The sequence below is a fragment of the Odontesthes bonariensis genome, chromosome 7, assembly GCF_027942865.1.
Source record: "Odontesthes bonariensis isolate fOdoBon6 chromosome 7, fOdoBon6.hap1, whole genome shotgun sequence".
Classification (NCBI taxonomy): Eukaryota; Metazoa; Chordata; class Actinopteri; order Atheriniformes; family Atherinopsidae; genus Odontesthes; species Odontesthes bonariensis.
Genome location: NC_134512.1, coordinates 30,931,557 through 30,946,514, shown reverse-complemented (window position 1 = coordinate 30,946,514; position 14,958 = coordinate 30,931,557). Strand labels below are relative to the sequence as shown.

Below are 14,958 nucleotides of genomic sequence, written 5' to 3'. Positions count from 1 at the left end.
ACACTCTGACATACACCATAAACTATGACAACTTACGTAGGCAGGCATTATTCTTGTAGTAAGTGTCAAAAAAGAGAACTTGATTACCAGTGTAAATAGTATTAAGATGGAAAATGAAATTTTCATCCTTGTGGAGTTTAATAGAATTGATTTTGAGAGGTAACAGAATGGGAAAAACTCAAAACTCAGGAGGATTTTTAAGAGAGCACTTGTAAATAGGCACTGTTTTTCTTTTGTTGTTGTTGTTTGATACATCATGCCAAACATGTATATTTCAAGATTTTTGAATATACAGATTTTGTACCAAAAATTGAAAAAACACACTTCTTACCACAAATGTAAAACCTTCTATCTTGGCTTCCTTGTGACCACTGGTGACCTTCACTGTGGGTCCGGATGGGGTGAAGTTCCCAATGAAGACCGGGGAACACTGGATCTCAGTCCATCTAAACACGGCCCCCCCAAACAACACACAAACCAGGCATTATACCCTGTCACAGCTCCCAGCATTTAGCCTAATTCAATGATCACGCAGTACCCTGCAGGAATGCAGGACACAATCTTCATCTGGGATTGTGTGGGCAGTGTTTATATTTTTTTTCCGTCAGTTTGTAATGAGGTTGTTTGTAGCAAAAAAAAGGGCTCTTGAATGAGACATGGCCCCAGTGGAGTGGAAAGTTTGGATTCAGCGATTTTTTCCCAGCAATTTTTCAGTTAAGGCAATCATGTGTTGAATGTGGCAGGCTGCAGCAAAAAGAGAGAGGGAGGAGCACTTCTTAACAATCTCCCTTAAGCACAATAACCCCTATTAAACCTGCTCCCTTATGGGATGCCAGTGTACGGGTCTCTTATCTTCTTAACGCCCACCTTTTTACATATACTGTGTCTCTCTGTGCCTCTAAAAAGTTGGCTTTGCAGATACTGTGCAGATACTGCGTACTTTTGTCCCACACAACAGAATGCCAACAAAATTTACACTCATATGAAACACATAGACATGCAAACCGAAAGACATTACACACTCACTTTCTCACACACACAGACTTAAACACACATACTTGTTGATATTATGCTGTCTGGGTAGTTTGCAGGGGGCTCCCGCCACTTCCACCGAGACCAGTTGGGCCTTGAAGTCCTCTGTCTTGTCAAAGCCAAAGTTACGTCCACAAATGGTCACCACTGTAGAGCCTCGGACCGGCCCAGATGTTGGAAACACCTAATAAGTGCAAACAAAAAAGGCATTTTAAATGTTCACCTCCTTTCTGGATGCTGCGTAAAATGGAAGTGAAAACAAAATGCAATGAATTGTTTGACTGTTCAGCATCCCCGTTTTCTTCTACCAACAGTGAACGGAGTTTACAACAAGTCAGTTGGTCCCTCTTCTCTGGTTCAGGGGAGTCAGTGTCCATTATTTCCAGAAAGAAATTTCAAATTTCAGTTTGTCTAACCACAGAACAGTTCTTAACTTTGCTTCAGTTCATTTTAAATTAGCCCTGACCCAGAAGAGACAGTGGTGTTTCTGGGTCTTGGCTTCTTATCAGCATGTAAGAGTTATAACCCTAGAACACTAACACTAATACACCCAACGTTAGTGATGGTATAAGAAAAGTGTACATTTGGGTTCCAGGGTTAACCTGCATTTGTGGATGGGACAGTGAACTGTCTTTACAAATAATGAATTCTGGAAGTGTTTCTCAGTCCAATGTGTGATTTCCATGACTGAATGTGCTAGTTTCTTAATACAGTACCATCTGAGATCATGGAAGATAATAGAAATCCAATAGTGATTTTTGGCTACACATGTCCCTTGCACATAGAGATGTTTCCAGATTCCCTGAATCTTTTGATGATATTATGTTCTGTGAATGATAGAATATTCAAGACAATTACATTGGGGAACATCATTTTTATAATTTTGCAGATTACTGAAGTCTGCCCATATTCACTTATGAGACCTTGTGTCTCCATGATGCCCTTTCTGGGTTGTTGCTCATAAACCTAATTGGTTGCAACATGCTTCTTAAGCTGTTTTGCTTCAGTACCACGTCTTTTGTTGACCCGACTTTTCTAAGACATGTTCCTGCCATCAAATTCAAGATGACAATATTTTTCATGAAATAGTAAAAATAATGCTTTCAACATTTTATATGTTTTATATGTTCTATTGTGAATAAAATATCGGTTTATGAGATTTGAAAATGATTGCATTTTGTTTTTTCCCCCCCATTTACATGGCGTCTCAATTTGGGGATTGGGAGCGTATTTTATTTGTTTCTGAACTAAATGTCACTTTAATTATTATCCTTTCTGATAAACTGGTATTTTTCTAAATATCTAATGACAGTTTAATGCAAATTTTAAACACCAATTCGGAAGCACTTAACAAATTTAGTAGTTCAACATTTATTTTATGTGATGAAGCGAATAAACCGCAGCATTGAGGTTTGAGAAAGGAAAATCCATCCATCCTTTCCATGGCGAGTTATAGTCTTTTAAAATTTTTGCCTGTTTTAGAGCTTCTTGTCCTGCTAAAACATTTTTGTTGCATTTATTGCCTTGGAGATTGGATGTTGTTTTTTTTGTTACATGGAGACAGTCAGACAGCATGGGGTGGAGTAATAAAGTTAGATAGAATGAATAGCAGCCCCACTGTCTCAGTAAAGTTGCACATTCTCAGAGCACTGTTAAGTAGGAAGCCCAGCTGTAAAAAGTCTGCCTTTCAGGAAGGACCATAACCATCTTAAATGCTACACAAATACAGTGCAAACCCATGAATATCCAAGATTCAACAGACAAGTTATGTGAGCTGTTGGGAGGCGGGAGGAGTGAGAGACAGTTTGGATAATATCTGAATCTGCATTTGTGACCACACGGCTGGATTACTGTAATACACTTTATATAAGTGTCAGTGATTCATGCATTTCCCAGCTTCAGAGGGTTCAAAATGCTGCTGCACGACTTTTAACAGGTACAAGAAAATTTGACCACATTTCCCCTGTTTTGGCTTCTTTACACTGGTTGCCAGTATATTTTAGGATTCATTTTAAAATCCTTTTATTTGCTTTTAAAGCTCTTAATGGCCTTGCCCCTCCCTATCTGTCTGAGCTGTTACATTCTTACACACCCTCCCGTTCCCTCAGGTCAGCTGACCAGTTGTTTCTGAGGGTCCCGAAGACAAAGCGCAAGCTCAGAGGGGATCGTGCTTTTTCTGTGGCAGCTCCCAAGCTATGGAATGAGCTTCCTTTGGACATAAGACAAGCCTCTTCACTTGCTGTTTTTAAATCCCTTCTTAAGACCCATCTTTTTTCTTTGGCCTTTGGCACAATCTGAGATGTTTGACTTCGTTTTATTGTGTTTATATTTGAATTACTTTAGTACTGCTTTTATACTTGACCTTTCTATTTTATGATTGCATTGTAATTTATGATTGTGTATAGCACTTTGGTCCTGTGGGTGTATAAAGTGCTTTATAAATAAAGTTGGTGTGGTATGGTATGATGGTGTCTCAGCAGACTCAGTCAGAAGGAAAGTAACGTACATTTGCTGTTATATTCTGATTATTTACAAATGAGGATGAATAATCTCATACTGACTTGGATGTCAAACTCATGACAGTGGCTAGAAATCATTAAATTGCAACATTGTGATGTCGATGTGCTGTTAATGTCCATGGAAACAAGTAATTGTGGTTACCTTTGTGATGACTGGTGTGCAGTAGTCCTGAGTCCACACAGAGGAGGAGGGACACTGGTTCTTTCTGGTGCAGCGCCCATTGCACCAGCCGCACTCTGTCACCCTTGATGACAGCAAACACGACGTACAGGTGGTCAGCTGATCACAGCCGGGGCCAGTAAGTGGAATTTTAGTGATCTAGAAGGTGGACAGAATTTAGTATAAAAACCATTAAAAAACAACAGGCAAAGTGTGGCTTTTTAATTAGGTCTCACAGAAATCATTTCCTTTCAGGCAGGAATGGAAAACAGGACAAAACCAAAATGTTCGGATGAAAGAAGAGCATTTAAGCACATCAATCTTCTTTTTCTGCTGGCTCAGCACCATTTTCATCGCTGCCTATTTGCATACGTTTTTGTAATGGTCTTACTTATGTAAAAAATCTACAAGGATTAAAATCTAGCGGAGTAAATTTGCCAAACCCCTTTATGCCAATACGTCACGCCATTTTTCTAATATCCAGAATGAACAATCAATGGACTTTTGTCCCGTTTCAGTGGCTTACAGCGTACCTTGTTCCCTGTGGCCATCAGCAGAGCTCCATCTGAGTGGTCAGCATCTAGCAGTACTACACTGGCAGAGACGGGTCTCCAGTCCAGTCGGATGTTCACATGGGGAGAGGTAAATCGGGAGAACTGTACCTTGAAGAAGAAGAGGATATGTTCAAAGGGCTAGAAAAAATACAGTAAAAGTGGAACTGCTTATCATCAGCAGATACTGAAAAAGTGAAAATCAATGTCAATTTGTTGAAACAGAGCAAGAAATCCTTAATATGTGATATATATAATAATGAATAAACAACCTACAAGACACTATTTGAAATGTTCTAGTGCTGTAGCAATAATACTACTCACTGGGAAACTTTACTTGCCATTAAATAGAGATTTCCTCGTTGCAATTTAGGCAGTTAAATTACATTTGGAACATGTATTTAATCTATTTTAATCAGAATATTCAGCGTCTAAAAATATCTAAGCATATAGTTCGAAAAAATAATATAACCAGTGCTACTTGTGCATGAAGCTACAAGACACCTGGTAAAGACATTGGGTGTTTGCTCCTCCCTTCCCTTTTTTTGCAAAGTAAAAGGAAAGGTCAGATGAGGACAGCTGGTTCGGAGGTGGGATCTTTTTTCCAGTTGCACCTTTTCATTGTTGCTGTGACATGCTGATGAAAGCCGACAACTAAATAAATAGGAAACTTTAGTCTGGAATATTTAACAATAGAAAAACTGGAAGACATCAGAAAGTTACCCTTATACTTTGTTAGCACACCTTGGATGCTAGTTGGTCCAGAAAAATTATCCCGAAAGTGTAGTCTGTCCCTGTGTACTGCCTGGAGTGTGGCCCATTTGATAGGATTTGTAATGTAAAGCAGTGTTTTATCATTGCACACACCCCAGTGTCTTGGTCTAAAACACAAATAGCTTTAAAAGCTACATCTGACTGCAGACATTTACTAATGCTTTATCATGAAAAGAACAGTAACTAATACCACAGATTATGTCTTTGTTTCCTTTACGGTTACAATACCAGGTTTCTTGCGCATGTGCAAATGTAAATGCCGCACATAGGCAGGTGGAGTTAGCTGTCCTTTTTCTACTCTCCAAAGAAATCAACCAGAACCAACAACAGGAGGAGAACTGGCTCATGTGCTGCTAGACCAAGCTCAGCAAGTCTGCAGAGCAGAACAAGGACGACTGACGCCAGCTGCAGTCCAAACTGCTGCAGTTAGAGTCAGTCTGTGGGACAACAGTCTCACTTGAGAGGCAGCTGAAGGGCATTGAGCAGAGACGTGACCGGCATGCATATAGGTGTACACAGGACAAGGCTAGGTTATTGACAGTGATTCAGTTTTCAAAATGTAACAAATCTAACACTTTCAAGTTAAGAAGGAAGTATCTTGTGGAGAAACAGTTCAGCGCCTGATTAGCTTAGTTTAACAAATAACAGAAGCAGGGAAGGCTAGCTAGCTGTAGCTTTTTAAAAAGTGTCTTTGAAAAACTCCAAAGCCATTCACTTAATATGATTTTGTGAGTATTCAGGTTAATATAACAAAAAAGAATGGACTGGGAAGCTAGCTTACTCTAGTAAAAACAGTAACTGCATAGAGCATTTGTGACAAAACTGGGAATACTTGGACAAACTCGGCTTGGCTGCTGGGCGTTTATATAGGCCCTATAGGAATACTTAGTTGTTAGTTGATGTAAAAAAATTAATTCAGTCTTTGCACTATAGCTAGTAGGGTGAGCACTTCAAGATTCTATTAATGCCAACAGAATGCTCTGAAAGTCTTACATTTGTTCAAATTCAGAGCCATTTCAGCTCAGGATCTCCAACACAAATGCTGGAAATGTCACATGTATCCATCCATACACGACCTGTGTTTAATTAAAACTACTTAGGGTTTAGTTGGTGTCACTAAAGGGGAAGTTGTAGAAAAATGACACAATATAAACATCTATCCATCTGCACTGTCTATTGTGTGCTATTGAAACTGCTACAAGCAAACTGATGTATGCTTTTGAGGCCTAAACACAATAACTCACTTCATAATTCATATAATATATTGTTGATAGTTTGGCTTCACACACACAAAAAAATTAAACACACACACGCGCACACACACGCGCACAAAATCTCATGGTTGACTTCAAAATCAAATATCCTTTACACACATATTCAAACAAGAGCTCTGCCACTCATACACATGCAATGACAAATCCACAGAATTTTCCAAATACCCACACACACACATCAACACACCTGGAACAGCATTTATCACTTGTGGTTACGTTACAATTACAGGCCTTGGAGCAAACTGAACAGAACAGGGTCTCTAATGGGGTGTGTGGTTACTCCGGTTACATGAGACCTTCTAAATTATACACACACCCATATGCACTCACACACAAATAGATAGACATGCTTTTTTTTTTGTTTGTGTGTCTAAATGGAACTTCAGTGCTCATCCTACCAAAAAAACAAACCACCGTGTCACGATGTCACCAGCAAAAACTAATCCCACGTAGTATAACCCACACCTGGCTGCCTGCAACACACTGTGAAGGAAGCGCAGAGAGGAGAGTTGTGGTATGTGTGTATTGCATTGGGCACAAACACTACACATGGAACTAAAACTAATGACTGCTTTGTACTCTTATCATAAGTTACTATATATCAGGGTGTCCAGTAAATACCTGAAACACTCAGCATTGTTTAAATTCTAAATGTGATTTTTGCCAGTTGGCTGATACACTGTTCGCACTTAGCTTCACCCTTAAAAAATGTCTTGTTTTCCAGAATTATTCCTCTCACTGCTTGAGCCTCATGATCAACGTTAGCTTTGTAACAGTGAGTATAATACGTGGCTTTCCGCTGGGGACAGAGCCACACAACAGGCATCTCTCTGGAGGTAATAGCAGTGTAAATTACAGCTTATTGTATTAAGCAGACTGGGGGGAAGTTTGGCCTAAACACGGACCCTGTGTTATTCCCACAGTAGGCAAACTGAAGTCGAGGGAAACACTTCCTGAGCCAGAATGGAGTCCATGGGGGGGGCAAACAACGCTCTCTTTCTTTCCCTGTTTCTACTCCATGTTCTCTGTTGCTATATCCACTGGGACCAACCAGGAAACTGAAATCCATGAAAAGTTGACAGGTTCTTTTTATCGTACTAACAATGAAATGAGCTGCAGTGACAAAGACGACCACCTCTTATATATTTTTGTTTTTGCCTAGATTTGGACTGATGAAGCAGGTGGCCGGAGGGTCACCAGTTCAAATATACGCCTTTGCAACTTGGATGGAAAAGTGAATGAAATAGTGCACACTTGGTCACACTTGGGAATTGCAGTCTGGAAGCAAGGCAACATCTTAAAGATGTAATGAGCAAAAAAACAACAACAACCCACAAGTGATACAGTGTACAGGTAGTAAATCATTTTATCGTCAATTTTCAATACCTGCTTCATGCTAATCAGGGTCACAGACGGGCAATAGCCTACTAGCTGCCATCAGAAAGAGGCAGGATACACCCTGGACAGGTCATCAGGCCATCACAGGGACAACACAGAGACAAATAAGTATGCACATTCACTCACTCCAAGGGTCAATTTCTAATCACCAATCAACCTAACATGCTTTTTGGACTGTGGGAGGAAGCAGGGGTACACAGAGAAAATCCACGTGGAGAGAATTTTAACTACAGAGAGAATCTTGGGCTGAAAATCCGACTGGAAACCTTGCTGTAAGTTAGCAGTGCTAACCGCCCCACCACTGCGCAGCTCTAAATGACTATCAGGAGTTAAAATGAGAATAAGCCACAATGCAATTCTCAGGGAAACATTTTCTTGAGTAGCTAAATTTGGCCACTTTTCAAGAGCAAAGCTCAGTCACTACTAGGGTGAATAAAGACCAAGATGCATTGCTGCTAAAACTAAATAAAACAAGGCCTGGGTTTCTCAAAATTCAAGATGCTACCTCTGCATACAAGTAACCTCAATATATTCCCTGGAACCAAAGGAAGTGATTAAATGCTTTTCCATTGCCAGCAGAAGTGTCTTTACCCTCAGCTGGCAGATGGCTGCAACAAACACAAAACTGGTTTTATGATGTTTAGGATTGCGAGTGAGCTGACAGCTGTCATGCAGACAGGTGAAGCTGATGAAGTTTTCCACTTTTTGTTCCCTTATTGTTCGTTTTCACTGTACCTGAACCTCCATGTAAAACATTAAAGTCAGTAAACATGTCTCTGTAAAGAAGAAAGTAGCCATGACGGCTCTTGCAGTCCTGAGCGCGGCACTCTCAGTGAAATTTCGTATGCGCCCCTGAGTGTTGTGCCCTAACCAATGCAAATCGAAGCTGGAGCCTAAAATACACGCAACGACTGCAGAGTCATTTGACAAGGAATTAAATGTTGATTACACAATTTCCCCACTGCACTCAAAAACTACATGTTAGCAGGAGTTTTTTGACCATTATTAAAGGGGTTCTGAAAGGTTATGCTAGCTTAAAAACATTTCTAAGGCCTCTACTACATTTACAATAGCTGTTCTGGCATTTAATTTCTTTCTCTTGCTTTGAAAATTCAGTTTACTTTTGTCTCTTGAAAAATAGTTGACTCATCTTGGTTATAATAAGGTATAATAAGGTACCTGACTATCAGAGCAGACACTATGCCAAGCAATTGGACTCCAATCCAGCTGAAGCTATCGGAAATGTCGATAATCTTAGTAATATTTATCCATCAATAGATTCACTATACCTGCTTCATACTGTACAGGGTCACAAGGGGGCCATACTTATATAACTAGAATAGATTAAACCTTCAAAAAAAATCTTTGTTCAATTCATGCTGTCACATACCTCTGTCATTTTTGTTTAATGTTATAAAAGTATTATATATTATACTATGTATACAAAAAGTTTTCATAAACATAAATCGAAAGCATCTTACTTTTTCTCTAAACCAAGTTTGTTTTAGTAAAAAAAAAAAAAAAAAAAAAACTGAGGTTTTCAGAGCAGTGAATTTTGCAGTGCAGGACAACTGGACTCCTCATCAGACCTTAAGCTGAAACCATGAACTTTAGCCAATTCAGCCATCCACAAAAAAAATACTGCAAGATGGTCTAGGAGTGGAGTGGAGTGGTGGTTGATGCTAGAAAAACACACAGCAACAGCTGCACGGGACCCTCAGCGAGTAGAAAATGCCATGTGAGGGACCGAGTCGGCGAAGCCCGCCGTTCACCATTAACGTGCCGTTCAGCTTGTAAGCCCCCTTGCACCCCACTACCACCGTTTCAACCCTCCCTGCCTTTCCGTGCAGCTGTCAGTCCTTTTTTTCCATGTCTCCCTTGCTGCTTTTTTTTTCTATGCACGTCTTTTCATTCTTGTATTACAAAAACACGTGAGGTAATTCAGCTTTTACTTTATGTGTTTCATTCTTTTCGCCATAGTGATGCACTATGCAACATGGCTTGCTGCGCTTCATTCTGCCACTGCATTGTTAGAGTAGAAATATCTTAAACTCCACATAGAAAAGCAAAGTCAACACAGTGACTCATACTCTGAAATACAGCAACACCACACTGGGTTAATTAAGTTAAATGTCAAATTGCAATATTTCACCTTGATAATCATTGCAAATATGACTCAAATGTAGCTAACGGACCAACAAAAGGTCAAATCCTCATGTGAACTGCAGGTGCACTGGCACTAAAACAAAGGAAATTATTTGATGTGCAAGTCATGAAAAAAAATGCGAGAATCATTCCTAAACTTCTCAGCACATGGGTTTGAATCTGTGCTGCATTTGAAATTACTTTTGGATATATATTATGGCTTAAAAGTCATTTAACATTTACCAAATAAATAACAGAAATTACTTAAATGACACAAATCAGTTTACACACATGTTGGCATATGTCTAAAAAAAATTCTCTGCTATCAAAAATCGGACATATCTGATTCTTGTGCATGAGTACAAGCAGAGGGCATAGTCCCATTTAATTTGAATCAATACCTGACATCAGCCTACTGAAACTAAAGAAACAGTGTTGTGTAAAAGATGTTGAAAGCTGCTAACACACCATCAGGAAAGCGGGGTATATGCTGGTGTGTACACTGATGTGCTAAAAGGGAATCTGTTTGCTCAAATGGCAGACTGGAACATGGACTTTTTGGAAGCTCACTGAACACAGTACAATGGTAAGCAAACAGTGCAAACAGATTCTGGTGTTGGGTCATAGAGTCTCCCAACCTGCCTCCAACAGAGGCACCTGTAACTGACTCTGTGTTGTATCCCCAAAATCCCTCATGCACAACATGCACTAGTCTCTGTTTATGCCAAACTACTATCATTTTACAGTAAGATTAAGAACTTCCTATTGACTTCTTTACCTGTATGTGGTGTCCATCTGCTGTTCCGAGGTATGCTACAGTGCGGCCATGAACTGGAACCACGGTAATTGAGGTAACCAATGTGTTTGTCAAGTCTTTGTGCAAGTACTCCAACCTGTGGACAAACTGAGTCACCTGCAGGCGGTACACGCCCTCTTTCCCTTCATGGATTCCTTCGTGGGGGTCGCAGTCATCTGAAGAACTCTATAAAGAAACCACAGACATCAGTGAGAGAGTGCTTTCTATTGTGGTTACAGCATGATAGTGATATGACATAAGATGAAGTCAAGAAATGTCAGCACTGTCAGTGTGGTCATGTTCAACATTAAAAAAAAACATCCTCAAGGACACATATATGTAAGAGTAAAATCTGGAGTGAACACGAAAGACTGCCGGTCACAATGCAGAGAGGTTGAGACTGAAACTGGATTCATTCAAGCAAACAGAGCCTGCCAAAAACTAGTTGTTCAATAATGTCATGCTTAACGATCTCCTTTCATATCCGACCCAATGAGGGAGGGTTATGAGCTAAACCTTCAAAGCCCCCCATGGCTACTCTTTCATCAGGCCAAGCTCGTAATGGAGGTCTCGGCACTGATAGTACCTCCAGGACAAAAACATAGTTGGTAGAAAATGGATTGAGGACTACACATTTCATGGGAAATTGCAAGGAGACTTCCATGCTGTTTCTCCATCCATGAACAGCTTTTCCTTTCTCCAACTGGGAAACTCCTCTTTCTGTGCATCTGCATGCTCACATACGTTTTGGACCGAAATCTCTCCGTCCATCTCCCCTCTTTGGTTTTCAAATATCGGTGGGCTGTGCACATTGCTGTGTCTGGAGCCTCTGAAGCATACAGTGAAAGTACAGACTGTGGCCAAAGTTGGATCTAAGGCCTTACTTTCTAAAGAACCCCCCCCCCCCCTTACCCGTCCCTTACAGCCCAGCCATGCTCTAACTGCTCTGTCTCGTTTTGCGTTTAGTCATGCCTTCCTGTCCCAGCCTCAGGTTTCATTAATTATTAATGACCGAAAAGGTGGCGGGCCTCTTGTGGCACTTAAGGTCCTTGACCTGACTACTTGACCAGGCCTCAGCTTTTGGTTGTTTTCTCTACTTCGGTGGATGATGACCTCTTCACTGGAGTCACAAGACGGGGTGGAGGGGGGGGGGGGGGGGTGGGGGGCACAGGTGGAATTATCATAAGATTTTATAGAAAATGTGCTCTCACTCTGTGTTAAAGGCCAAAAATGTATCTTTCCAAAGCCTTAATTCTCACGATTTCTTTCTCCCCCTACCAACTGACTCCTGGGGTCACAGGGCTATTATTTGTGGTTTGTGTAAAACTCACTGCATCATTTGTTTAGGCAAGCTTTGAAGATGAGGAGAACAATGGGGGTGTAATAAATCAGGCCAGTTTTTTTTTTTTGTTCTTCTTGGTGACTTAGCTAAGACGGACAAAACCTCATGAAGAGGAAAGGCGAAGAAGGCAGAGAAACCTGGCTAACTGACAAGTACGCAGCAACAAACCTGGGTTAAATAAAATACCCTCAAGGCCAGGGGCTGCAGTTTGAGAGACAATAGCTAAGTTAAACCCAGGGAAATGTGGGGGATATTGAAAGCTGGCAAAAAGGTTGGATGTTTTGAAGCCAAATGCACAGCTGGGTGGTGGTGAAGCCAGCTGATCTGTACTGAATTACCCTGCTTAAGAAAGGAAGAGTAGCTCAAAAAGGATAAGAAATGACTGTTTGTGACTGAGGCTAATAAAGAATTGGATGATGATTTGGACATGTTGGAAAGTAGAAAAAAATGACATTTGAGAGAAAGGCAGAAGATACATATTTTCTTTGAATACAATGGCAGGATGTGTGCCCAGTGTCTGTAAGAACACCTTTACAATGTCTACCTTTACCAGGAAATGTCTAAAATATGATACATCACAACACCTGTTTGTACTTTTCAAACAGAGCAGCCAGCACTGAGCACATTTGAGAAATATGGGAATCATCAAAAAAACTCCTCTGGCTTCTCAAAAACTAAAGCCCACAGAGACGTCATTACTGGAAAGATTATGCCACACTGATAAAAAAAACAGGCTCCAGGCTGATTATTTTCAGAGCAAACAAACAGGACTTCGGGTGTTTGTTGAAGCAGAGAAGGACGTTAGGATGAAAGACTGAAACGGTCTAGCAGGCATTCCTCTGCCTCTGGTAAGGTATTCCTGAGGATAAAGGCAATGAAATTGGACAGTGGAAAGGCTGTTTTGACAAGCTTTGTTTGAAGCTCTGCTGCTGTTATCCTTGGATGTTTCTTGGTGGGAGGACAGAGTTTTAGAGGGCGTCACATTGCCACACGCCACTAAGGAAAATTTCACACAAAGTTCATGAAGACCTGAGTATATCCTCTTGATTTAAGAAGAAATCAGCCACCAATTAGTAGAAAGGCCACTGAATTTAAACAGCAGTTAAACATTTTTTACAAAAAGCCTCCCAGTTTAAATATCTTTATAGGTAAAAGTACGGAAGATAAAGTTTTTCTAACTGGGCCTTAAAGCCTGTGATGTTAGCGTTGGTGGCTCTTCAATATCCACAACCAGAGAGTGTTGCAAAATGTCATCAGAGAGTGTGCATGAGGTTCTTTGCAAGACTTCCGATGACTGCTATTTGTTTTGACCATGACAAATAATCAGTTTACCTAATTCATGCTACTTTGAGTGAATGCTTATCTACAAAAACAAGATCCTCTGAGTGGACAGAATAAAAGGAATGGCTCAGTCTGTGGTTAGCCACAGTTGGCCATGTGCATGTGCGTGTCCATTTCAGTTTCTCCAGAGTTAGAGCTCCAAGAGTTTATAAAGACAGAAATGCTTGGGGGTAGGGTTAAACATTGTTTGAATTTTTTTTTTATGGAGTCATCTCCATTGTAAATGGAAGAAAACAAGCCAGTTTTTAACAGATGTCGGGTCTATCATAAAATACACAAGATCTTGTGGAACCTGTTACATAATCATCAGAACTGCACTGACACAATCTTGCCCACTTTTCAATGGTTCATGGGTTTTCAATTTCAGTTTTGAAAGATATAATATCGTATGCAGCTTTAATACTTCAGTACAAAGCAATCATCTCTCATAGTCATTATCAAAATAGCATATAACTTGAGTTAGCAAGTGCTTCCGTGTTCTACATCTTTTAGGCCATTTTGTAAATGTGACTTTCAGCTATAGAACAAGCACTGTGGGGCACATGTGGGAGACACTGTACACCCTTTTGCCCCATACTTAACCAGGAGCCATTGTCCCGAGAACAACGGGACTGCGATAGGATTTCGGTGTTGTGGAGCTCCCAAAGCCTGCGGCACTGCTTGGGACAGTAAAAAGGGGGGGTGAAAGGTGATCCGTGTAGCCTAAAGTCAATTTCTTACTCACACTGTGGCCCCTAGGTCCTGTGTGAATAAACACACTAATGACTGAATTATAAACCATGGAATGGGTTACTGGCAAAAGCAACTCTGGATACAAACACTGTCTCGGCAGTGCAAAAAATAGGGTGAAGGCAGAGTTCCTAACGTTCAAGAATACACAGCATGATGTGCAGGCTTGAACACATGAACAAACTTAGTCTTTCTCGCAGACTGCTCAGCTGACTCTCTCACTGGAATAACAGACCTTTGACCTGTGGACTGTTTGTGCAATGGTGGACTCAAGAGAGATTTGGTTGTCGTTGGAGTGTGAGGAAATGTGTTTTTTAGAGAGGGGAATGCAAAAGAATGTGAAATGCACATATGCTGTGTGTGTGTGTGTGTGTGTGTGTGTGTGTGTGTGTGTGTGTGTGTGTGTGTGTGGGTGGGTGGGGGTGGGGGTGGGGGGGGGGGGGTACGGCTGTAATGTTGGAACATGCATTACAGCACCCCACCTGGACTCAGGCACATAATACTCTGCAACCTGACTCTCTGTAGCTGTAAAAATCGTGATGTGTGAGTGTTTAAAAACACAGGTGGCAACAAGTGCATGCTGTCATACATTAATGTATTTTGACATGTGTGCATGTGGTAGAAGACTGCTGGGGACAATCCGTGAGTGAGAAAAGCTAACAATAAGGCGTGGACAGACGCGGGCACTAATAGTGAAGCTGGCCTCGCCCTTGCGTGGCGCCAAGGATGCCAAGAAGGACTATAGCTCTGTTTTGCAAAGGAGGCCACCACCATGAGCAGAAAATGGCCACACACATAAACAGGTCCAACAGAAAACAGGGAGAATAAAAGTGAAGTCTTTTCTTTCTATATAAATTTAAGTCTCAGTAGCCTAACAGGGCTGTTAGAACCTATTTT

General features: G+C 40.8%; 1 protein-coding gene across 2 annotated transcripts in view; it reads right to left on the bottom strand.

The window, feature by feature from the left end:
• Window positions 1-14,958, bottom strand: part of met (MET proto-oncogene, receptor tyrosine kinase) — a 77,828-nt gene that overhangs the window by 39,904 nt on the left and 22,966 nt on the right. For both annotated transcript variants that reach the window (XM_075470526.1, XM_075470527.1), the window contains exons 3-7: window positions 10,632-10,835; window positions 4,245-4,373; window positions 3,694-3,870; window positions 1,059-1,216; window positions 332-446 (exon numbers count right to left, since the gene is read on the bottom strand). In XM_075470526.1, coding sequence (XP_075326641.1) covers window positions 332-446; window positions 1,059-1,216; window positions 3,694-3,870; window positions 4,245-4,373; window positions 10,632-10,835 — 783 coding nt within the window. The remainder of the gene's footprint in view (window positions 1-331; window positions 447-1,058; window positions 1,217-3,693; window positions 3,871-4,244; window positions 4,374-10,631; window positions 10,836-14,958) is intronic.